Source organism: Sinohyriopsis cumingii, chromosome 13 (genome assembly GCF_028554795.1).
Source record: "Sinohyriopsis cumingii isolate HCF-2022 chromosome 13, ASM2855479v2, whole genome shotgun sequence".
Taxonomy (NCBI): Eukaryota; Metazoa; Mollusca; class Bivalvia; order Unionida; family Unionidae; genus Sinohyriopsis; species Sinohyriopsis cumingii.
The window spans coordinates 50,961,527-50,983,143 of NC_142973.1; the positions used below are offsets into that span (position 1 = coordinate 50,961,527).

Genomic DNA, 21,617 nt, shown 5'->3' on the forward strand with positions numbered 1-21,617 from the left:
TATATATATATATATATATATATATATATATATATATATATATATATATATATCTGGGTATGTAGAATGCTAGCTAGTTATATAAATAGATAAATGGATCGATGGAAGGATAGAATGATGGATGGACGGACGGATTTACGGGCAGATAGATAGACAGGTAGACAGACAGACAGACAGACTGAATCTGTCTTAGTGATCCTACACAATATACAGTGTACCATAATAAATAAGGTTTGATAATTCTTTTAAAAATCCACAAGACTATGGTCACGGATATTCGGTCGGTGGAATTTCAATATTTAAGCTTTTAAACATAGACTTGTTTTTTTTTTTATTTTGTTTAATTGTGACCAGCAGATGTCTGAATTAAATAGACAATTACACGCATATAACTATTAAGTTCACACTTAAATAACCAGGCTTGTTGATACTCGGTAATTTCATCTCACTAAAATGCCTTTTATGTTTTTATTTGTATTTGCATTTGTAACCGAGCCTGAACGTCTATTGAAATGAACAATGAACGTTATAAATTTATTGTGATTTGTTGCAAATATTTATGCTTCCTTTTGTATCATGTATATTTGATTTATCTTGTGAGATTAACTTTTGTCCCTGATTGTAATCTGTTGAAGTTATGTTTACATAACATTTACGTTGCAGTCCAGTCTTGGTTACAATTAAATTTGGTTCGTCCGTTTGATTGCTTCAATTTCACGACAGGGTTCAAGTGAAAATGTGTATAAATAGGGATCTCAAAACAAAACATTAAATCCTACGGTAGATCAGTCTGTTTGAATCCATTTGCGATCAGAGTTTAAAGTTGTTTTGTTGACATCATATATACTTCGTGAGGTATTATTTATTTCTTTATGTATAATATTCATTGGAATTACTAAAATGCTGATTGACTTTGGATTAATACATTGCTGTTTACTGTGAATTTCTGTGAACTCATTTAAAGACATTCTGGATTGCATCATTGTGTTATATCATGACATTAAAAACTATTGGAATTCATTCAGAACATTCTGTATATTTTGACTTGTGATTTGACGTTTAGGATTATTTGCAATTTAGTTCACATTATTTTAAATATCTCCTGCATTTTCAATTTATTTTGTATGCTTTTGGTTTCACTTTCTTTGTGTTACATACTCCAAGACCTAGATTAGTAACAAATGCCTCAAATGTTATTTTTCTAAGTTCACAGAATATGTAGCATCTTCCTCAAAACCTTGCGAAGGTCATTTTTAATGTATCAAAACTGGCGGAACCTCAATATTTGGAATTTGCCAATTCTCCTGAAGGTATCCCGTTGATGAAAATTATTTCATGTAGCAATTGATGAGTGTCTTTTTTCTTGAATTGTACCCTAGTATCTTTATCTTCACTTGTACATTATTATCTATGAATTGGTAACTTTCCTTTCTAATTTTGTTTTTAATATTAATTGATGAATGGTGATTATTTATCCAGTTTAAACAAACTCCTTCAGTTCTTCTGAATCAGTCCAAATTGAAGAAAATATCAATAAATTAACATAGAACAGTGGTTACATTTGCACTTTCGCAAATATTTCTTTTTTCCTCCAAGCTACAAAAATGATTGCATAACATGGAGCAAACGTATTCGTATAGCCTTACCTTCTTTGGTGGAGGGGATACAATTTTGCATTAATAATGTCATCCTTCTTTTTTAAGCGTGTTTCTAAATTCCCGCCTTCATCAAAGTAAGTATTCATAGAGTTATTTAAGAACTAAAAACATTTGCATTGGGAAACGTCGGTTTTTGTCAAAACTGGCCTAATTTCAAACATTATGCAAAGACAGTCTAAGCACTACTCTTTTGCCTATCAATACTTCAGATGTCTGCAGTTATTTTTGTGACATTCATAGGCAGCTGAGATTTCTTGGGCAAATGTATCAGGTGGTACCAGAACAACATTCGGCATTCCCTAGCTGGCGTTTGTACTGCAGTAAATCTTTTAAATTTGAAGTGCAAATTACTTTTTGTAAAATATAGGTCGGGACCAAATCATATTATTTCCGTTGCGTCCTCGCGTGCGTCTTCGAGATCGTATTGTCGCACGTTCGAATTCTTGTGGTTGGAGGGGTTAGTCAAATAACAGGTCGCACTTGTGTCAAAACGGGCGTTCAGGTGCGTACACAATCTGCATAGGATTTGTTAGATGATGGGGAATTTGAAGTACTATGTCAGTGGAAGTGAATGAAGGGAGATAACAAGACCGATGGTCCTTATATTTGTCCGCGTGGCCGAGTTATTATAGAACGTGTTATTACTAGCAGGCTGTGATATGCAAAATGCAGGGGTTTTGTCAGAGAAATTGGAGGAAGCCTATTAGTAAGTGTGATTGGTGGGGGTGAGGGACCAGTTTGGTTTTAGAACGTCTTTGTCTCAGTGTCTGCCAGTCTGATTGAGAAGAGACAATACTGATTTACTTGCATAAGTGCATTCCTTTCCAGAGAGGGTTTGCAACAAGTGTTGTCGCTTCCTAAAATGTATTGTCGAAATGTTGTTTTCTGGACCATGTGTATGCTTTTTGGAAGGGATCTGACACAAGATAATTTAAAATTAGTCATAAAATGTTAATTTCACCCAAAACCTCAGGTATCGAATTTTGATAGTGCTTCTTCATACAGTTTTGAAATATATCCGACCAAATGTTTGCTGCTTTTCTAAGTTCAGAAAATATATAGCAATTGGGCGTTAAAGACCAAGTGAAATCATGGAGGCGATAGTGTCCTTGTGTGTGTGAGTTAAAGAGCATCATTTATCCTTTGCAATTCAATAGATAGATCGAAATAGACAAACAGAACGATACAGAGAGAAGACTGACAGATAGATAAAAATGTTATGACAAAAATTATTTTAAAAAAGTTTCCAGTACATTTGATGGCGTTTGCCATTGAACGTATGGAATGAAATAATCTGCAATGAATAGCCTTAACAATGACTAAGCTAATATTTTATACATGCAAATTTGAGCTCTGCAAGGTTTAATCATCGCCTTTTCTTTATTCTCTCTCTCTCTCTTTCTCTCTCTCTCTCTCTCTTTGTTACACTCAGTAGGAAGGAAACAGAACGCAAAATCTGAATAACAAGAAATAATAATTTAATTATCCTACATAAGAATAACCTCAGAAATGATGTAGGTATTATCGTTAACTATTAGGACAGAGTAAGATCAATATAGTAAATGTATATTTAAATGCGTGTCGCTTTAATGTACTTCCTATTTTACAAGATGTTGAATAACTTAACAGTAACAAATAAACAAAAACATCAATAAAACTTACAATAGTAATCTGGCGGAATTCATAGGCTAAACAAAATATAGCATATCGGTCAATGAATTTGTTTGAATAAATGTTTGATTGAATTTCATTCGTATTGTTATTAGGAATATGTAATACGACATTTGGCGAAAGAAGAGAATACTGGCGCAACTGAGCATATAGATATTCCAGACAGCGGCCAGATGATAGCTCCAGTTGATGATTTACCACTTCTGTCTGGGATTGTGGAAGCCAATCGAAGTAGCGAGATAAATGTCAGTAATGATCAAGCATTGTCTTCTCATTTGACTGTACACTTAGCTTGTCCAGTTTACACAGCTGACAGTGCGGTTATTTTACGATTGAATATGATACCTTATTACTTTCAATCCACACAAAAAATCCTCGACGATTCCACAATGCGCTACAATTGCTTGTTTTAGTATGAATTTTGAACCAAACAAAGATAATCTCCTTTCAAAAGTATGCTGAAGTATGAAGGTAGCATATTATATGTAGTTGTGATGATTTCTTTTATTTTGTTTTTATTAAACTTCATTCCAAAATATATGAATCTGTATCTTAGATCACTTGTAAAATAGAATGTACTGATGAGAAAACATTTTCTTATTTAGTGGAGGGGAATTTATTATATGGAAAGAAATATAAATATCTAAAGAGATTGAAAGTTTTGAATTGTCCTTAAGCTTGGTCTTGAAATATAACATAAACTGATAATGGACATGTACCTTTACTATCTGAGATTATTATTAAACAGAAATAAAGAAGAACACTAACATTTCATGCAAATGGAATCATCAAAATTTTAAACAAAAATATCTGTAACTTGCAAATATAGAATATATCAAGTGATTAGCTGGAACTTAAATGTCCACAGAGCTAAATAATCACCGCTATTAATGGGGTTGTTTGACACATGACTAAATTTGATTCACTTTGAAGTGTTGATTTGCAGTATTTGTGGCATTTGTTATTATGGCAAGACAAGAATTCATTTTGAATTTAGTTGAAACAAGGTCACCAAAATGCTGTAGCATATTTCTGATCACAAGCTCCTAAATACCTCATTATTGGTTGAGGTGTGCTTATAGTCATCGGTATAGCAGTAGTGCACTTCTTTAGTCTCGCAGGTATTTCACTCAGTTCAAAATGACACAATATTTGTAATTTTCGTCTGAAGAAAACAAGTGAAGAACTTTCGGTGAATATTATATTACCAAACCCCAACCAATTCACATCGGTTTTCTGGCGGTCATACGGGTCTCGTACAGTAAGACTTTTGCATACCTCTGATGGGGCTACGCCGACGAATAGTAAGGATAATGAGCGCATCATTCATTTTTAACAATACATGTACCTAATTTCTTTTCATTTCTATATTTCTTTCTATCCAAAGAATACACCACCTATGCCGTAAAGTCCATCAGTGTTCTGTATGCATCGTCGATCAGTATTCCTTGGGAGATCATTATATGACCACCCCGGGATATACGTCTGACAAAATGTGTTAACATTCGTGGACATTGTTATATAAGGATAGCCGTAAGGTGATCGAATGTAAACTAGATTAATGTCGCTCGCTATGATATCATAATGAATTAAAATTACCCAATATTAGACAAAAAATTGATTTGTAAACACCACCCCTCGCTGCACACGTAAATATTAGAACCGACGTCCGCTTTTCCTGATCCAGTTTAATATTCTGTTGTAACTGAAATAATTTTCATCAGCAACATTTATGATGACAACTAAGGCACATATCACTTAACAGTCAGGCCTGAATAGACCATGGTAAAACTCCACTAATATTAAATAATACTTAACAAAACATCCCTAATTTTCACATATATTTCATTACAGTCAGAAAAAAGGACAAAGCATGCGATTTATAAATTCACTCCTCCCTGTGACTCCCTGTAGATGTATGTCTATTTTTTCGTGGTGTACTATCTAAATCAGTTTAAAACGGTCAGTATTTATAATTCTCGTTAGAGATTGAAAGTAAGTAAAGGGATTCACATTACAAGTAACAACATACATTTGATGCCTGATGATTAAATCATTCAAGGTTGTCTTCTTTGTCTTCTTTGTTTTAGATTAGAAGATTAATATACTCGTTATTCAAAACAAAGCTGCTTGATTTAACTGAGAAAGTTGTGCCTTTGAAGATACTTAGACATAAACACTTTTCTAAAGCCAGTGTGTGCCATTTTGGCATGGCAAATATGCTGGCTGTCTGAGTAATGCCATCTATATACGTAATTTCTTTCTTTTTTTCTTTTTTTAAACCATAGATAAATACTTGTTCAAATTTTAAGTTAATGTTGTTTATAAATTAATTTGATCAACAAAAATCATAGCTATGGTTACTTTAACCAACCATAAAATCCTATCATCTGCAATTATTTCTGCCACGACGTGAACATGATTCTATATACTATACTATATAGTACTTCAAGTACTATTTATATATATGAATGCGAACCGGTCTTAAAATAGGTGAACATAAAATAGAGATATATCGGTTTGGCTTGTCACGAATGATTGACAGTGATGGTAAGATTTTAGTAAAAAGAATCTTTTGAAAGCTTATCCTGGTTGTAACTAAAAAATGATTAGACAATGTTTTATAGATGGAATTTCATTCCGTTCACAGACTTGAGCTTGAAACACTCAGTTCTGAAATCACCATCTGACTCTTTGATGGGGAATTGAAAACTCATTTTTAAACACATGCAGACTGAGACAATGCCCCAGCTCATATGGTAGTCGCTACACAGACGCTGTCGTCAAGGATACATCTATACTGATAAATATAGGTTTGATCCTGAACATTCATAAAATTAATGTTACTGAATTTGTAATATCATCGTGTTTGCATATATTTATTATGGGGCTGAATTAGTACTGTGAGTCCTATATGAACATCCAGGTGAACAGATTTTAAGTTTAACTACCCACACCATGTGGCGTACTCGTACTCCATGCAGAGTAACGCCTTCGTTACATACACTCATCGAGCTTGGGCCAATATAGTGTGTAGCAATGACATGGACATACATTGAATGTTAGGCATGCCTATTTTAACTGTCTCTATAATGTGTTTGCACATATTAGCTAGAATATTTAAAACGAGGATCAGTAAACACGTAGTTCTTATTTTGATTTAAGCAGGTAGACTCCACTGGACAACAAGTTCATGCTGTTTCTCAACCCTACGTGAATTCATGTTATTTAGACACAGATGATGAATCACATGATAGAGAAAGGATCAATGCTGAAGAAGACACAGAGGTGAGACACCATTTTTGCATCAGTGTTAAAATAATTCTGATTCATGTTGTATACCTGACTTGTATAATGCCCGTGACTGAAGTTGTGAAAATGGAGTTTTTGCATACTTGAATTTTGTCATAATTCTAAGAAGAAAACAAGGTATTTTTATATCTTTAGTTTTAAGGCCGAGTATTGTTAACTAGTTTAGAAGGTTCTAGAAGCGAATCTGTTTACAGTTTGGTGTAATGATCCATAAAGATAATTGGATTTTGCGGAACACTATTGCGAAATGATTCAAGGTAAATATGTATAAAAATGATTTGGTAATTGATAACTAATTCATATTCAATATCAGTCTTTGATCAGTTGGTTAATATATGATCAACGTTTGCAGCTGTGTTCAGATACAATATGAGAGGAATTATTTAAACTATTCATTGGAATTAAAAGGTGCTCATTGACCTTTTGTTTTTAAACACTACTTTGGGATTATTGAGAACTTATTCAAAGACATTCTTGATTATATCACTGTGCTACATCAGTATATTCAAGATTATTAGAATTTATTCGGAACATTCTATACCTTTCGACTTGCTAAAGAATATTTAGGATTAAATGGGGTTTAATTCGCAATAATGTATCGTTTGAATTTTCACTTCGTATTCAAGCTAAATAAATTATTTGTTGATTTTACTAAACGTGTTGGTTTTGCTTTTTCTGTCAAACAATTTAAGACCATAGAGTCATAATACTAAGTATAGCAAGCATTCATGATTAATGCAAAGAGACACATGCAGTATTGTGGAAAACCTGCGGTTGTAAATTTACAGAATTTATTTAGAACGTACTGAAGCAGAATGTATATCCTTTTATGTAATTTCAACCATTATGATAGTGTTCAAATTGAGAACTGTGCATTAATTTAGAAACTGTACTTCTGTTAATTTATTAGGTGAACATATCATGCTTTTGAATATCAATTTTAGCAACAACAACAACAACAACAATAATAAAAAGAATAATAATATAAACAGACTTTATTTATTTTTGATGGACTGTATAGCCAAAGGCTTATCTCACACGTGGATGCGATGCATTAAGATGTTCAGTATTGCCATTATGTATAAAAATTACACAAACTAAGTAAATTAAGTATTATCACAGACAGGAGGCAATAAAATTCTATAAAATTCCATTTCAGCTGAAATAATGTTTTTTGTGTTTTTGGTAACCTAGTTAATTTTTAATGGAAGAGCATGTGATTCTAGTATGAACTTCTGGTACTGGATTAAGCGATTAGGATAATACGGTGTCTGTGTGCTCTTAATTTTGTACATTATGAGTGATTTGTTCCATATTCATTATATCTATAAAACTAACTATATGCGCTTTCCACATAATTTTGCTTCATGTTTAATATTTCTCATCCAAAAGTGTTTTCGCCCGATTTGTATAGGGGTTCAGTGCATTTCAAAAGATAAACTGAGCAGTGTCCGCTAATTCTGAAATAATAATGAAAATGAGGTATGATGAAACAATTTCCTGAAGTAAGTTTGATTTTGGTGCTATAAAATGTTTAATTTTTCTCAACCAAAATAATTTCAAAGCAAGTTTGCTACATGCAGAGTTCATCTGTTTTATTCCATAACAAAACGTCATCTCTGATTCTTAAAAGTATTTCATGATTAATACATTCAGTTAAGCTTACATTAGACAGACCTATTCTAATATTCTTCTGAATTTTTTTCTTTCTTTTGGGTAGTGCCAATCAGTAATACATTATTTTCTTTTGAGAATTTATGTACATTTTAATGGTGGTACCCGAATGTTGAGAAGTTTGGCATACTAGAAGTTAGCTTACTCTCAATCTATAAATACAGATTCCCCAGCCGTGCCATCCGCATCCACAAAGATATAAGTATATTTTGATACCAGAGGATATTATACGTATCAATGTTTAAAACGTGTGCACTGACATACAGGAAAAAACAGGGTAGCCCTAAACTTGGCGATCAAGGTAGTCCAACAGTTAAATGGGATGGAGATCTTAAAACACTATTAGAACAAATGGTTCGAGATCTGTTGTTTAAATATGGGCTAAACAAGACTGTTACATTTTAACATCCATAAGTTCATAATTTCTGTCGAATAATTTTGTGATTAACCAAATCAAATGCTTTCTAACATCAAATAATAATACTCCATAAAGATTCCCTTTTGTACTGTTTGTTAAGGCCGTCCGACAAAACTCGGAATTTCTAAAGTCTGGTTAATTTTGGGAGAACAAAATTATATGTTGATAAATTGTAATCAAAAGGTAAAGACAGGTGATTTTGTAGTTTTGACAGAATGTAAAAAAAAGAAATTGATGTCTGGTCCCTTGTCCCATTCCTAAAGAGAGGCATGACTTTAGCAAAATTCCTTTCGTTATGAAAAAATCCAGTTTTTAGAGCACCGTTCATAAAGAAAGTAATGCTGAAATGGAGATGGCCATTACCAATTTTTAAACATTGTGCGCTGATCCCCTCTAGGTCAATATATCTTTGTTAGAATGAATGGGTTTTAGTATGTTGAGAGTATCTCACCTCAACTCTGATATTTAATCTTCCCTAACGCTATTCATTTTTGCTGAAATGATTATTATTCCAAGTTTTGAATTTATACGAACCTGGAAAAATTAGACATGACTTTCAATTGAATTAAAAATATTCACTATTGAACATGGCTTGCCATTTATTTCTTCAAAATTCTAAACAAATCAACAAATGTCGCTACTAGAAATTAACATATGTGACCGAATATGTTTAGACATGATTGATACCAAAATTACTCATTTCAGTATGTCATCATCCTTTGAATGTGTTTCTTTTAAGTTATCCTGATAAATAATAGCTAACAGCTAAAGAGTGTCCAAGATCATTCCATAGTTACGGTAATAATTGAACACAAGTAATATTTCAGGTGATACTGTTGCGATATGAGTACATGAAAGATACGCACATTTATATTATTTTCAACGAGTTCGTAATAGTTTTGCTATTTCATTGTTTAAAACCTATATTCCTGACATATTTCAATAATGTTTAGAACCTGACTTTCTTTAAATATGTTTAGTGAATTAAACAAAGACGAAAAACATACCAAGAGGTTTAATTAGTGCATAACAGGTTTTGGTATACATTCAAGTCACGGTACACACAATTGAATCAGTCAGAAGAAATCTATGGGTATGCCGATTGGAAATTGATCAGCATTCGCTTAAATTAGTTCGAAGTTATATCGCAGACCTTTTCGTTAATAACGGTATTTCTTTCAATTCAAAATATCAATGGTTTCAGGTTTCATAATATACCGATGTTATTATATCAAATAATTTAGTAGTTAAAAACCATGCAATATGATGTTTTGCATGTTATATGATACTCTATCCCAGCATGACGTTACTAAATCTGGCAAAAATAAAGAATGTTGTTAACAGATTAATCATTCCTTATTCAGTTAAGATGACTCTTCACACAAAATTAAAATCTTCTGCAAATTTCTCTCTTTAAAGTTTTCTTTCTCTCCGCAGCAATCAGTACGGAATATCGACGCAATCAATCAAGTGATGCCAGATGAGATTGAAGATGTTGTTGATGATGAACCTCTTCTTTTAATTCAGGAAACAGAGAACTTGGATTATGAGGTACATATGATCATAAATATAATTTTTCTCTGAAACAATTTCCTGAATTTCAATCAGTAGAAGTAAACAGACAATGACGAATTTTTGTATCTCAGGCACATTTAAATGTCTTGAAAAAAGATAAAGTAATCTACAAAACTTTACACGAGGAATTTTCCCTTATGTCACTTCTCGTTGTTATTATTATATATGTGAAATAAACATACATTTCTTAAGTCTAATTCCTCACATTTTTCTGTCTCAAGAAAGTTAAAATCCGTAATTAATCTTTCCCAGACACGGCTGATCTAAAGAAATCTGACAATAAAAATAATATTATATCACTATCGCCGAGCAGACAACTCTAAGTAACATAATGATTCCACACAATACACAAGTTCTACTCAAGATGTAAAGTAAAGAAAATGGTTACTTTTTTCTCCGATCTTTACTGTAGATTTGTAAAACAGCGCAGAATAATTATTTTACTGCAATTTTGATGAAGTTTGTATTAATTAGCTTGTTCCATTCGGTTTTATTAACAGGTTTACTTTTGATCAGAAAAAGAAAGAAACAAAAAGGGCTATAATATTAACAAATTAATAACCCGTTTAAAATGGAAATTATACAAGCTCCTACAACTCAAGTTATAAATATATAAGCTTATGTGATTTCAGTTGTGATTTGAGTCTTTCAAGCCATGCCGTTGTTATTAGAAGTCTATCTTCACTTTCAGCCTTCTTCTTCTACATAATCTTTACACATATTCTCTGATCTTACTTCTTTCTCCGTCTTTTGACAAATTGTTACAGATATCGTATCAGCTGCAGGTATTATGTAATGTACCATGTCGGTATGAATAAAGGGTTTCATGGTTGATCGTAGCTCCTAAAATTATCTCCCTTTGCTCCAGTGCGCATGCCTACAAAAAAATTCAGTTGGGGATAGTTCACCGTTCTACACTTGGTTAGCGAAACATAAAGTCAGCAAAGGAAGGAATCTTAGCTGTACTACAGATCATTATGGTTAAACCAATGAATCAATTATATATGTCAAAATTCTTTTGTTCATACTAGGAGAATAATTAAGAACATTAAATCAGATAATTAGATTCAGTGTCCATACTTACATTATATCAGATAATTAAATAATAATTACTTTCCATACTTAAATGATATCAAATAATTAAATTAAATACATACCTGATAATATAGATTCATTATCCATAATTTCAGATACATTTGTAGGAACATTTCACTTTGCTCTTCGATTTTGAACATGTATTGCACATTTTTGTATATATAACTTTAACGAAAACAATATCAACAATTTGCATTTTTCATATGTTGATATATCCTTCTTTCTCAGTTACTTTCGCAAGGCTAACAGTTCGTTTATAACACGAGTTAAGAAAGTTATAACACAAGTTCGACAAGAAAATTATAACACGAATTCGATACGTCAGCTGATTTGTAATGCTGAATATTTTAAACCAGAAAAGTTTTCTTTAAAAAAATGGAACACAGTATTTGAATGTATTCAGAGGCGTTTAACAAAGCAATAATTACTTAGCTATCATAAAGATAAAGGAGTGTAATTAATGCAGACGGAATATTTATTCATATTTGGGTGTAAATATCGTACAATACTCAGATTAAATAACATGCTCAATGGCGTTTTTTTTTTTTTTCATTTTCTTTTTGACTTTTGAAACATCAAGTATCGGACGGTACATGCAATAACTTTCAGCATGATTTTTCTTTGCTTATGCTGACACGTAATAACTCTCAAATTTGCTGGAGTCTTTAAACAAAATGTCTGATTGCCACCAGCAAATTCATCTAGAACAGTCTTCTTAAAATTAGTTTAATTCTGTTTAACTTTCCTTGTATCAAATATGTAAGTTTGAAAGATCCAATTATTTCACAGATTCCGTCATATTATATTGGTTCTCCTTTTACATCAATATTGATCCACGTGACCAGATGTAAAATTGCAAACAGTATGATTTAAAAAAGAGACTGCTTGTAAGAACATACTCTACAAGTCAATAATAAATGGATACTCACACATGTTCATATTTTGTTGTCTTTATCTATCAGTCACTCTTTCTGTCTTAGCATCATTTTATACTCGTCTTTAACCAGAAGTATGTTTATGTAATATACGTATGCGAACACACATTCATTCGAGGATATACATACCCATGCACCAGATGAAAGGAGACATACATGCATACATACATACATACATACATACATACAGGCAGGTAGGTGAGAGCCACAAATGTCTTAACATGCATAGTGTGTCTAACATCGACATTTCTCCAAATTGTATACTCTAAAATTTCCAACCGTTCAAGTAAATAAATTAAAATAATCATCAAGGAGACTTGTATGTGCGCCTGTCTGCTCAAGAGTGGTTGACATTTGTGCATTTTAAAAAGACTCAAGTTATTTCATGAAAAATATAATGAACATTAATAAAAAAAGCAATAGTCTAAATCAGTAATAAAAGAACCCTAAAAAGTTAGAATTTTTTTCTCGTTGTCGTTCAACCTCCATTAACTGCTTCAATTGAAGCTGTAAAAAATAAACATATTTTCATTATTCTTCAAGTGAGATAAATTGTAAGAACATTTTACGCAGCAATACACTTTCGCACAATCAAATAATACAAACTAGAGCATAAGGTAGTAATGGAAAGGTAATGAAGTTCTGAAATAGGCAGAGAATATTTATTTGAAAGCTGAAAGCAGCGCAAGTTAGTGAGAAAAAAAAGTAAAAACAATTGATCAAATATTGATAGAATCTATTTTTAAGATATTGAGATATCGATCCTGCTTGCATAATACGAGCGGTCTGTCACATTTTCTTGATCTACATCTGCCATCTTAATTGACTGAACTATCCGGAAGTGAGTTGCACCGAGATGCCCTCTGGTGTTTTCAAGGGGAGATACTAACAATGAAACCTTCTATAGCAGCAGTTATGTTTAGATTACATAATGATTTTTTCTCAGTTGTTGTCGTACCGAATAACTGTGCCAGTTTTCATAATCAGGTGACAACCATATAACACCACGACAAATAGTATAGTTTATTGTAATGTTTGCATCTGAAATATATTGGTGAAATCTTATTCAAAAGTTTTTTTCAAATGAACCATAGCCTTGTTCGCACAATATTAATTTTTATACAACTTTTTTACAGTGTCTTTAACAGTAGAAACAGTGTGTGTAATATATCTTCTATTTTGTGCCTAAACTGAAAATTGCATAAGATCTGATATCGTGATAATTCTGCACTGCATCTTAGGCGCTTTTTAATTTTGGACTGTGCAATCCTTTTATCGTGCTAATGGCCTAAACATAAAAAAAATCTAATTTTAATAATGGATAGTAGGGTTTTGGTGACCTAGGATTTTTCAAGAAAACCTTAGGTTGATAAGAGGGTTCTTGTGGCCATAGAACTTTTCAATATCGATTTTGGTGTATAGTAGGATTCTAGTGTCCGAGAATTATGTTGTTATCGTCTAATGTTAGGGATTTAGTTGTACAAAATTGAGGACAATGAAGAATCAGCGTACAGGTCCCAGACACGGGCATTGTATATTACTATCAACCATTGCAAAATGAATAAGTTAATTATTATATGCATTTAAATGAAAATTAAATTTAAATTAATCGATTGTTTGACACATCATGGAAGAAAGAAATATTGAAAAATATAGTTTTTTTTTTCATTTAAAAAGTTGGGAGCATCAGATTTAGACACGAGTTCTTCTTCTACAATTGCACCTACAACTTACAGTAAGTCGTCACATGGTTTCATTGCTTTAAATGTATTTGACACTTCATCTGGGTGCAGGCAAATTAGATTGCATGAGTTCATAATTGTCAATGTAATGTGTTTTCTTCACTCTTGGGGTACTTATACCCTGTAACTAGAAGAGATGCGCTTAGTTCGGCTAAGACCACTCCGGTGACATAAGTAGTCAGAGTGTCCACCTCGGATGCATGAGGTTTCGGGTTCGAACTCTGGGCCGAGTCATAACAAGGACTTATAAAAATGGTACTAATAGCAGTTACCTCGCTTGGCGCTTAGAATTAAAAGGGTAGTGTTAGGACTGGTCGGCCTGGTGTCACGATAAAGTGATTCGGTGGGACACGATGCTACAAGACTGTGGCATGAAACCCCAGTGCTAGACATCACTATAATCTGACACACTGCAGACATTTTAGCGATATGACTAAAAAAACATTAAGCTACGTAGGAAATCCGAAAACGCATAACACTGTTTGGTAAATCAAATTGATTACTTCATGGTAATTTCGTTTAGGCACTGTTATGTAACTAGACTAATGTTAGGTATGTCTTGACCAAGAATATGATTTCATTTTCAACAAAAAGACTGATTTATCAGTTCTCGATGGCAGAGAATTGTATCATAGTGCATACACTGGACTTCAAGTCTGGTTAATAAACGAGTTTCACAAACTCTGACAAACAGAGGTATCGCGGGTTATCGCATTATCTCGCTGATCTAAAGCGAGACTTGTGGTGTCCGTGTACTCGGACAACGGTGGATCATGGTAGCCAAACAGGAAAGTCACCTCCATTATATGTCATTAATGGTCCTATTTTTCCATAGGGCCTCTAAATGAAAAAATATAAATAATGAAAAAGATAAATACATTCTAATAGCTTGATAATGTATTCTTACTTCCATTTCTGATGCCAACAATTCGAGTGAATATGAAATATGTCATCAAAACAGCAGGCCAGTTGGCTTTTACAAAATCTAGTTACCAATCGCTATCTTTCAAAGATGAAAATTACATCAGATAATCATCTTGAATTATTCCCCCAAAGTAAGTATAATTTTCCGGCTGACCTATTAGCAATGAGGACAGTGGTTTTTATATACACACATACCCACACACATTAATCGCGTATACTTACTTTAAATGAAATTTCGGTCGTGTAATTTATATCGAACATGTTTGTCCACTCATACATTTATTAAAACAAGAAAACATAGTGAACAACAACACTTTGAACCAGCGAACTAATAAATGTTGCCATAATCTTTGCGTTATGCTGCTGTTAAGCAATTTATGTAATAATAATAATAATGAGGACTTTGTATAGCGCCTAATCTTTAGAAGCTCTAAGCGCTTTACAACATTACACAACACATATAAGATAAAAAACATATAATGATATGATTACAAAAACAAACACCATGAAATCAGAAAACATTAAAAATCATGCTGAGAATATTTAAGGTAGGAAACATTATTAGGTCTTTAAGTTTGTTCTTGCAGTCGAAATAAGTGTGTTTTGAGAGCCCTCTTGAATGTAATCACTGTGTCTTTTTGTCTAATTTCAATGGGCAATTCATTCCACGTTTCTGGGCCCTGGCATGCAAAAGAACGCTGTCCATTTGACTTTGTTTTCATAGTGGGAATAATGAGTATACGATTGTCAGAAGTGGAGCGTAAATATCTTGCTGGTGTGTACACATTGGTGAGGTCGGATAGGTATGTTGGACTAGAGTCCGACAGTGAAACGTAGCACAGAGAACAAATTTTGTGTTTGATTCTGGATCGAATGGATAGCCAGTGTAGGGTACAGAGCAGCGGGGAGGTGTGCTCTGATCGTGGTACTCTAAGTATGATCAGAGCAGCTGTGTTTTTAACTTTTTGAAGTTTCTGGAGCAGATATTGAGATGAACCAGAATTGAGTTACAATAGTCCAGTCTTGAAAGTACTAATGAACACACAAGTGTTTTAGTGGCATCAACTGAAAGATATTTGCGAATTGAGCTGATGCGTCTCAGCTCAAGATATGCAGCCTTGCATATGTTCATGACATGTTGGTGCAATGTGAGAGTACTGTCCAGAGTAACACCTAGGTTTTGTACTGATTGTGTGAATTTAATGTTGGTGTTGCTGATATTTATTGTTTGAGGTAAAGGATGTGAATGAGAAAGTTTTTGTCTTGTGATCAGAATGGCCTCAGTTTTATCATCATTCATCTGCAGCTTGTTACATGTCATCCATGATTTCACATCAGAAATGCACCTCTCTACACCTTGGATGGTAGCATCAACTTCAATTGAGTGGTTAGATTTGTATATTTGGTTGTCATCAGCGTACAATTGGTGAGACACTGGATGATGATCTATGACACTTGAGAGCGAGTGAGTGTACAGAATGAAGAGAACACTTCCAAGAACAGACCCCTGTGGAACACCACAACATAGATCAACTGGGCTGGAGTGTATTCCATCTGCAGATACAATTTGTGTCCTGTTGACCAAGTAGGACTTGAACCACAGTAAGGCTGTATCATGAATGCTAAATACATGCTGGAGACGGTGAAGTAATATATCATGGTCTATTGTGTCAAACGCTGCAGACAAATCAAGGAGGGTGAGGACTGTAATCTTTCTGCTATCCAACGCAGAGAGAATGTCATTAACTACTTTTAGAAGAGTAGTTTCAGTACCGTGGCAAGGACGATATGCAGATTGTACATTGCTAAAAAGACTGTTTGAATTTAGATGAGATACAAGCTGGAATAGAACAACGTTTTCTAAGATTTTTGATATGAATGGGAGATTAGAAACTGGGCGGTAGTTCTTTAAATCGTTATGGTCTAGTGTTGGTTTCTTCAGCAGAGGCTTTACAATGGCAGTTTTGAAAAAATGATGGGAATTCCCCGGATGAGAGAGAGGTATTAATAACATCAGTTAGTGAAGGCAATACTGGATCTAAGCACTCAAGCAGCAGTGATGTTGGAATTGGATCAAGTTCACATGACACTGGTGGCCTCTTTATCAGGATTGTACGTATGAAATCCACAGAGACAGGTTCAAATGCTGCTAATGGTTGCCCCTCAAATTCTGTATCCCAACTGTATGGTGACGACGAGTCAATTGAAATTGTGGTGTAAAGCTTATCTCTAAATTGGTTTTTACTTTGTCACGGAAGAAATTTGCAAACATGTCCGGAAGGTCGACTGGAGAGAAGGTAGCTGGAAGTGGTGTAGCTTTGTTCCTTAACATTAGCTTGTTAGTAATCTCGAAGAGCTCTTTGCAGCTGGAACTTTCCATGATCTTAGTAGTGTCGTGGGCTGATTTCGCTGCATGGACTATATTTGTGACATTCTTCTTAGTGGCTTCATATATCTGCTTATGAATATTGAGTCTGGTGGAAAGCCAAAGCCTCTCAGCTTTACGCCGGTCTATTTTAGCATAGAAATGAGGTTATTATACTTGTGTGCCTTCCACGGTGCATATAGCAGTGTTCAGGACACTAATAAATAGGTAACTTCGTAATTTCCGATATGACACATGGATCTCAAAACCCATTAAATTTGATATTAGGTTCACATTGATATCATATGTTCTTCAGATCCATTTACTGAGATATTGGAAATACCGTTATGTACATTTCGGCACCATCTTATTTCCAAACCATCAAAATGGGTGGAGATTTAGGGCAAAAATGGCGACATTTTTTAATTTCCGAAAATTTAACGATTTACAATTGGCATGAATTTTGAATTTTTTTGGCCTTTAGAACTTTAATAATGATATATCTGTAAAACTTTATCATAACTTGCTCAAAAACTGAAGTATCTTCACGGCTGAATGAGCTTGGTAATGGTGTCGTTGTGTTCGGAAGGAACTCAAAGTCGTAACCTATGGAAGGACATTGTCGTCCATATTTAGACTTAGTTCGTGCAAGATATATTAAACTGTAAATGCGGGGGGCCCCGAGTGGCCGAGTGGTCTAAAGCGCTCACCGTTCCGGATCACTGCCATCTCACCTCTGTCTGCGTAGGTTCGAGTCCAAGGCTCGGCTAGCGTGGGTACGTGGGAAAGCCTGCCAGTAGCTTCTCGTGGGTCGGTGGTTCTTACCTGGGTTTTCCAGGGTTCTTCCTCCACCATTAATACTGGCCGCCATGTATAGCCTATCTTGTGCTGAAAAATGGCGTTAAACCCTAGAACAACAACAACAACAAAACTGTAAATGCAACCAGATGCGTGAGTTAGGCTTCAGAGTTGATAAAGACAAGGCAACTTTTGTCTTCTATTCTACGTATCACTATACTAAATGGGGGAATGGGATCTTACTACATGATATTGTTGTCACTAAGAAAATTATGATGATTATTTTCTCTCAATATTCCAGGGGATTTGCTAAACATTGATGAATGTTACTTGTAATAAAAAGAAGCATAATTATAGCCTAAACAGAAATACTGAGTTCAGTATCTGGCATTTTGCGTAAAATGTCACAGCAGAATGGTGTGACGTGCCTGATACTGGAAAGGTCAGGCTCTTTAGAAGTTGCAATCATTTAATTCATGTGCAAATATTCCTAGGAAATGCCACATATACTATGCTGATTTTGTTGTGCCCAGATTATTGCCTAGCATTAAGAAGACCTTATCGTATGACTAATATCAAAAAGTGAACAAAAAGTAAGGAAATATGCAAGGAACTTAACTAATATAGTAATTCCTAACAGTTGCCACTTTGATGACAAGTGATAGACTGCGCGTACCTATACTTGTCTCTCTTCGTTGACATTCGCTGGGGATGAAAGAATGTTTGGATACTCAGATGCACAGTCTTAGCCATGATAAAACTGTAACACCTAAATTGGTGACCCAGAATCTTGTTTTCTGATTTATTTATTACGCAGTCCTGAGATTTTTTTGTCAATGAAAAACGTGATTTATTTTTTTTTATGGTCCATTACGTGTCCACCTCAAGTGCTCAGAGTTGTCAACACCCCCATCCACCGAAAAGAGTGTAAATTAGTGGATCAGCATTAAGAGGTTAGTGTTAGGACTGGCCGGCTTGGTGTCAGGATAATGTGACTGGGTGGGATATCATGATACATTTCTGTGGCATGATGCCCCAGTGCTAGACATCACCATAGACTGCCACACTGCAGACATCGTAGCAATATGACTGAGAAACTGTTAAAGCTGCGTTAAAATCTAAATCACACACACACTATTTTTATTTACAAATCCTAAAGATTGATACGAAGTTTCTTTTGGAAAATTTAATAACAAATCTTTTTAAGTGTATAATTTTTTACAGAATATGTTTTCTCTTCTAGAACAAAGCCCTGGATATGCTGCTGTCGTGTACTCCAGGATATTTGACTCTTCAATGCGATAATAAACTGAAAAATCCAAAGGAAGATCGCCATGGAATAGACGTTTTGTGCCTATGTCAGTATCTAGAGAAGGTTGACAAGGATTTCCGAAAGAAAGTGAAAACGATGCAGTCTCTGAGACGTAAAAGCAATATCGAAGAAAACGATGAAAATAGCAAACATTTGAAAAACATATTACTGTACTAGATTATATGACTTGTATATATTACTAGTACATGTATCCACAATTAGATTTGTCACCCAAGACGGGTTTCTCTGGAAAATTTAATAATTCATTCTTGCGTAAAAACTGTGAATTCAGTTTTTAAATCAGATCATAATTTCCTTTTTTCTTAATGTATGATAGTGATGCTTTTTAAAGAACATTACAGGGATGAGCCTGCAAGAGTTGTAAAACAAATAATGCCGTCTTAACTCGAGGTCTATAAAACATAAAACGATCGTCACTATTGATGTCTGAATTAAACAATATGCTTCAGTATTACCCGAAAACTATAATTGTTGCAATTTATGTACATACGGGATGAAGAAAGATAATCCTAGGATTCGGTACAATGTTTACGAAACCTAATATCTCACAATATATGAACCATTAACAGATCGAAAACTTTACTTGACCCTATTTTATGAGTGATTTTATATATTAATAATAAAAATATTAATACAATTTGATATTTTGATAACAACACTTTATAAAATTCATAAATTAGAATGGAAATCATAATTTAACAATCATTTGCAAATGTATTTTTAAAACCAATCAAAAGCAGTACAGGTTAATATGGATATCTAGTATAAAACATTTAATTATCTAAATTTCTTATGTTCTCTAAAATGTATCTTCATTTTAAAAACCCAGTTTGACCCTTATCTATAATTGCGAGAAGCAGTTTTAATCCCAGAAAGGAGTATTCAGTTTGAAAATACCGTATAGGTTTATCACCTTTTGAGATAAATATAACAGCTCTTTCTTGCTGTGCCTGCAATTTATTCACCACGTTCATCCTCATAACCAACAGCACTTAATATAAACTGTTCAATATATTGTATGAAAAATATACAAGTCTCTAAAGAGAGAATCAGATCATAGATTTTTTTTTCATACAATATATGTTATCAGACCATTTAAGCAATGCAAATTTCTGCATGATTACTTGGGATATTAAGACTGACATGATTAGCTCCGTACTTTTTATATAAATTCACATAAAATGAATTTCGCTTTATTACTGATTGCGTGTCAAAGAATCATTGTTTTACAAAATATAATGGATTTTTGTATTTTAAAAATTTTGTTTAAGCATTTTGAGAAATGTTTGTCAACATTTTATCCCATATAGTTCTAGCAGTAACCCTCACTCTGTTCATCTTTTATGGCGCTTGTACTTTTTATGTCTGTGAAACGTCACTAAGAGTGATATCAGTTTCTAAAAATAGTCATTCGGACAAGGCGAACTGGGGTATGGCGTTCAGTCTTCTTTTCCGTGTTATAATTCGTATTATTGTTCTTACTGAAAACCATGTACCAGGCGTTAAATGTGTTCATTTGAATATTGATGTGTATCTCAATATTTAGTTACAGTGGTACTAAAACCTGCAGACCATATAAATCGTATAATCAAATTTGATGAATCTTCTAGAACAGTATAATAAACAAATTCCTTGTATTTCATCACCGATATATATATATATATATATATATATATATATATATATATATATATATATATATATATATATATATATACTATTATTTAAGGTGGGTCGTGGGCAGTTTTGTCGTCCTCAGACGGTTTCGTGGGCAGATAAAAGTTCGTGGGCAGATTTCCATCTGCCCACGAAGCACGTCGTCCTTTTCTGCACTCTTGCCACAAATATCAATAAAATAAATGCATATTTACGCTGCTGAATGTTAAATATTCGATAAATATTCATCTGCAAAATAAATAATTGCCTTTTTACCTATTTATTTCCATTTTTTCATTAATGAATTGAATTGAATAGCACAACTTGAGTTACCTCCCATTATGTACTAGTATATATTGCACCTTAAAAATAGATTGACCCAGAAGTAGTATGTTTCAAATTTACTGCCCATGATAACAGGGAGTCGTTACAAAGAAAATCAAGGGATGGGGTTCTAACCT

The 21,617-nt window shown here is 33.6% G+C and overlaps 2 protein-coding genes across 3 annotated transcripts in view; both read left to right on the top strand.

Annotated features, from left to right (window-relative positions):
- The window catches only part of LOC149785537 (uncharacterized), a 236,648-nt gene that overhangs the window by 94,716 nt on the left and 120,315 nt on the right, over positions 1 to 21,617 (top strand). The window lies entirely within an intron of this gene.
- Positions 1,964 to 21,147, top strand: LOC149785539 (uncharacterized). The gene is made up of 4 exons (XM_089931206.1): positions 1,964 to 3,574; positions 6,498 to 6,617; positions 10,171 to 10,284; positions 19,411 to 21,147. The coding sequence occupies exons 1-4, from the start codon at positions 3,503 to 3,505 to the stop codon at positions 19,654 to 19,656; spliced, it is 552 nt and encodes a 183-aa protein (XP_089787332.1). The 5' UTR covers positions 1,964 to 3,502; the 3' UTR covers positions 19,657 to 21,147.

Bases quoted from the DNA above. Each gene is read 5' to 3' on its own strand.
- LOC149785539 (XM_089931206.1), top strand. From the start codon at position 3,503: ATGATAGCTCCAGTTGATGATTTACCACTTCTGTCTGGGATTGTGGAA. The intron at 3,575-6,497 runs GTCAGTAATGAT...TGATTTAAGCAG, and splicing joins ATCGAAGTAGCGAGATAAAT to GTAGACTCCACTGGACAACA. The intron at 6,618-10,170 runs GTGAGACACCAT...TTCTCTCCGCAG, and splicing joins ATGCTGAAGAAGACACAGAG to CAATCAGTACGGAATATCGA.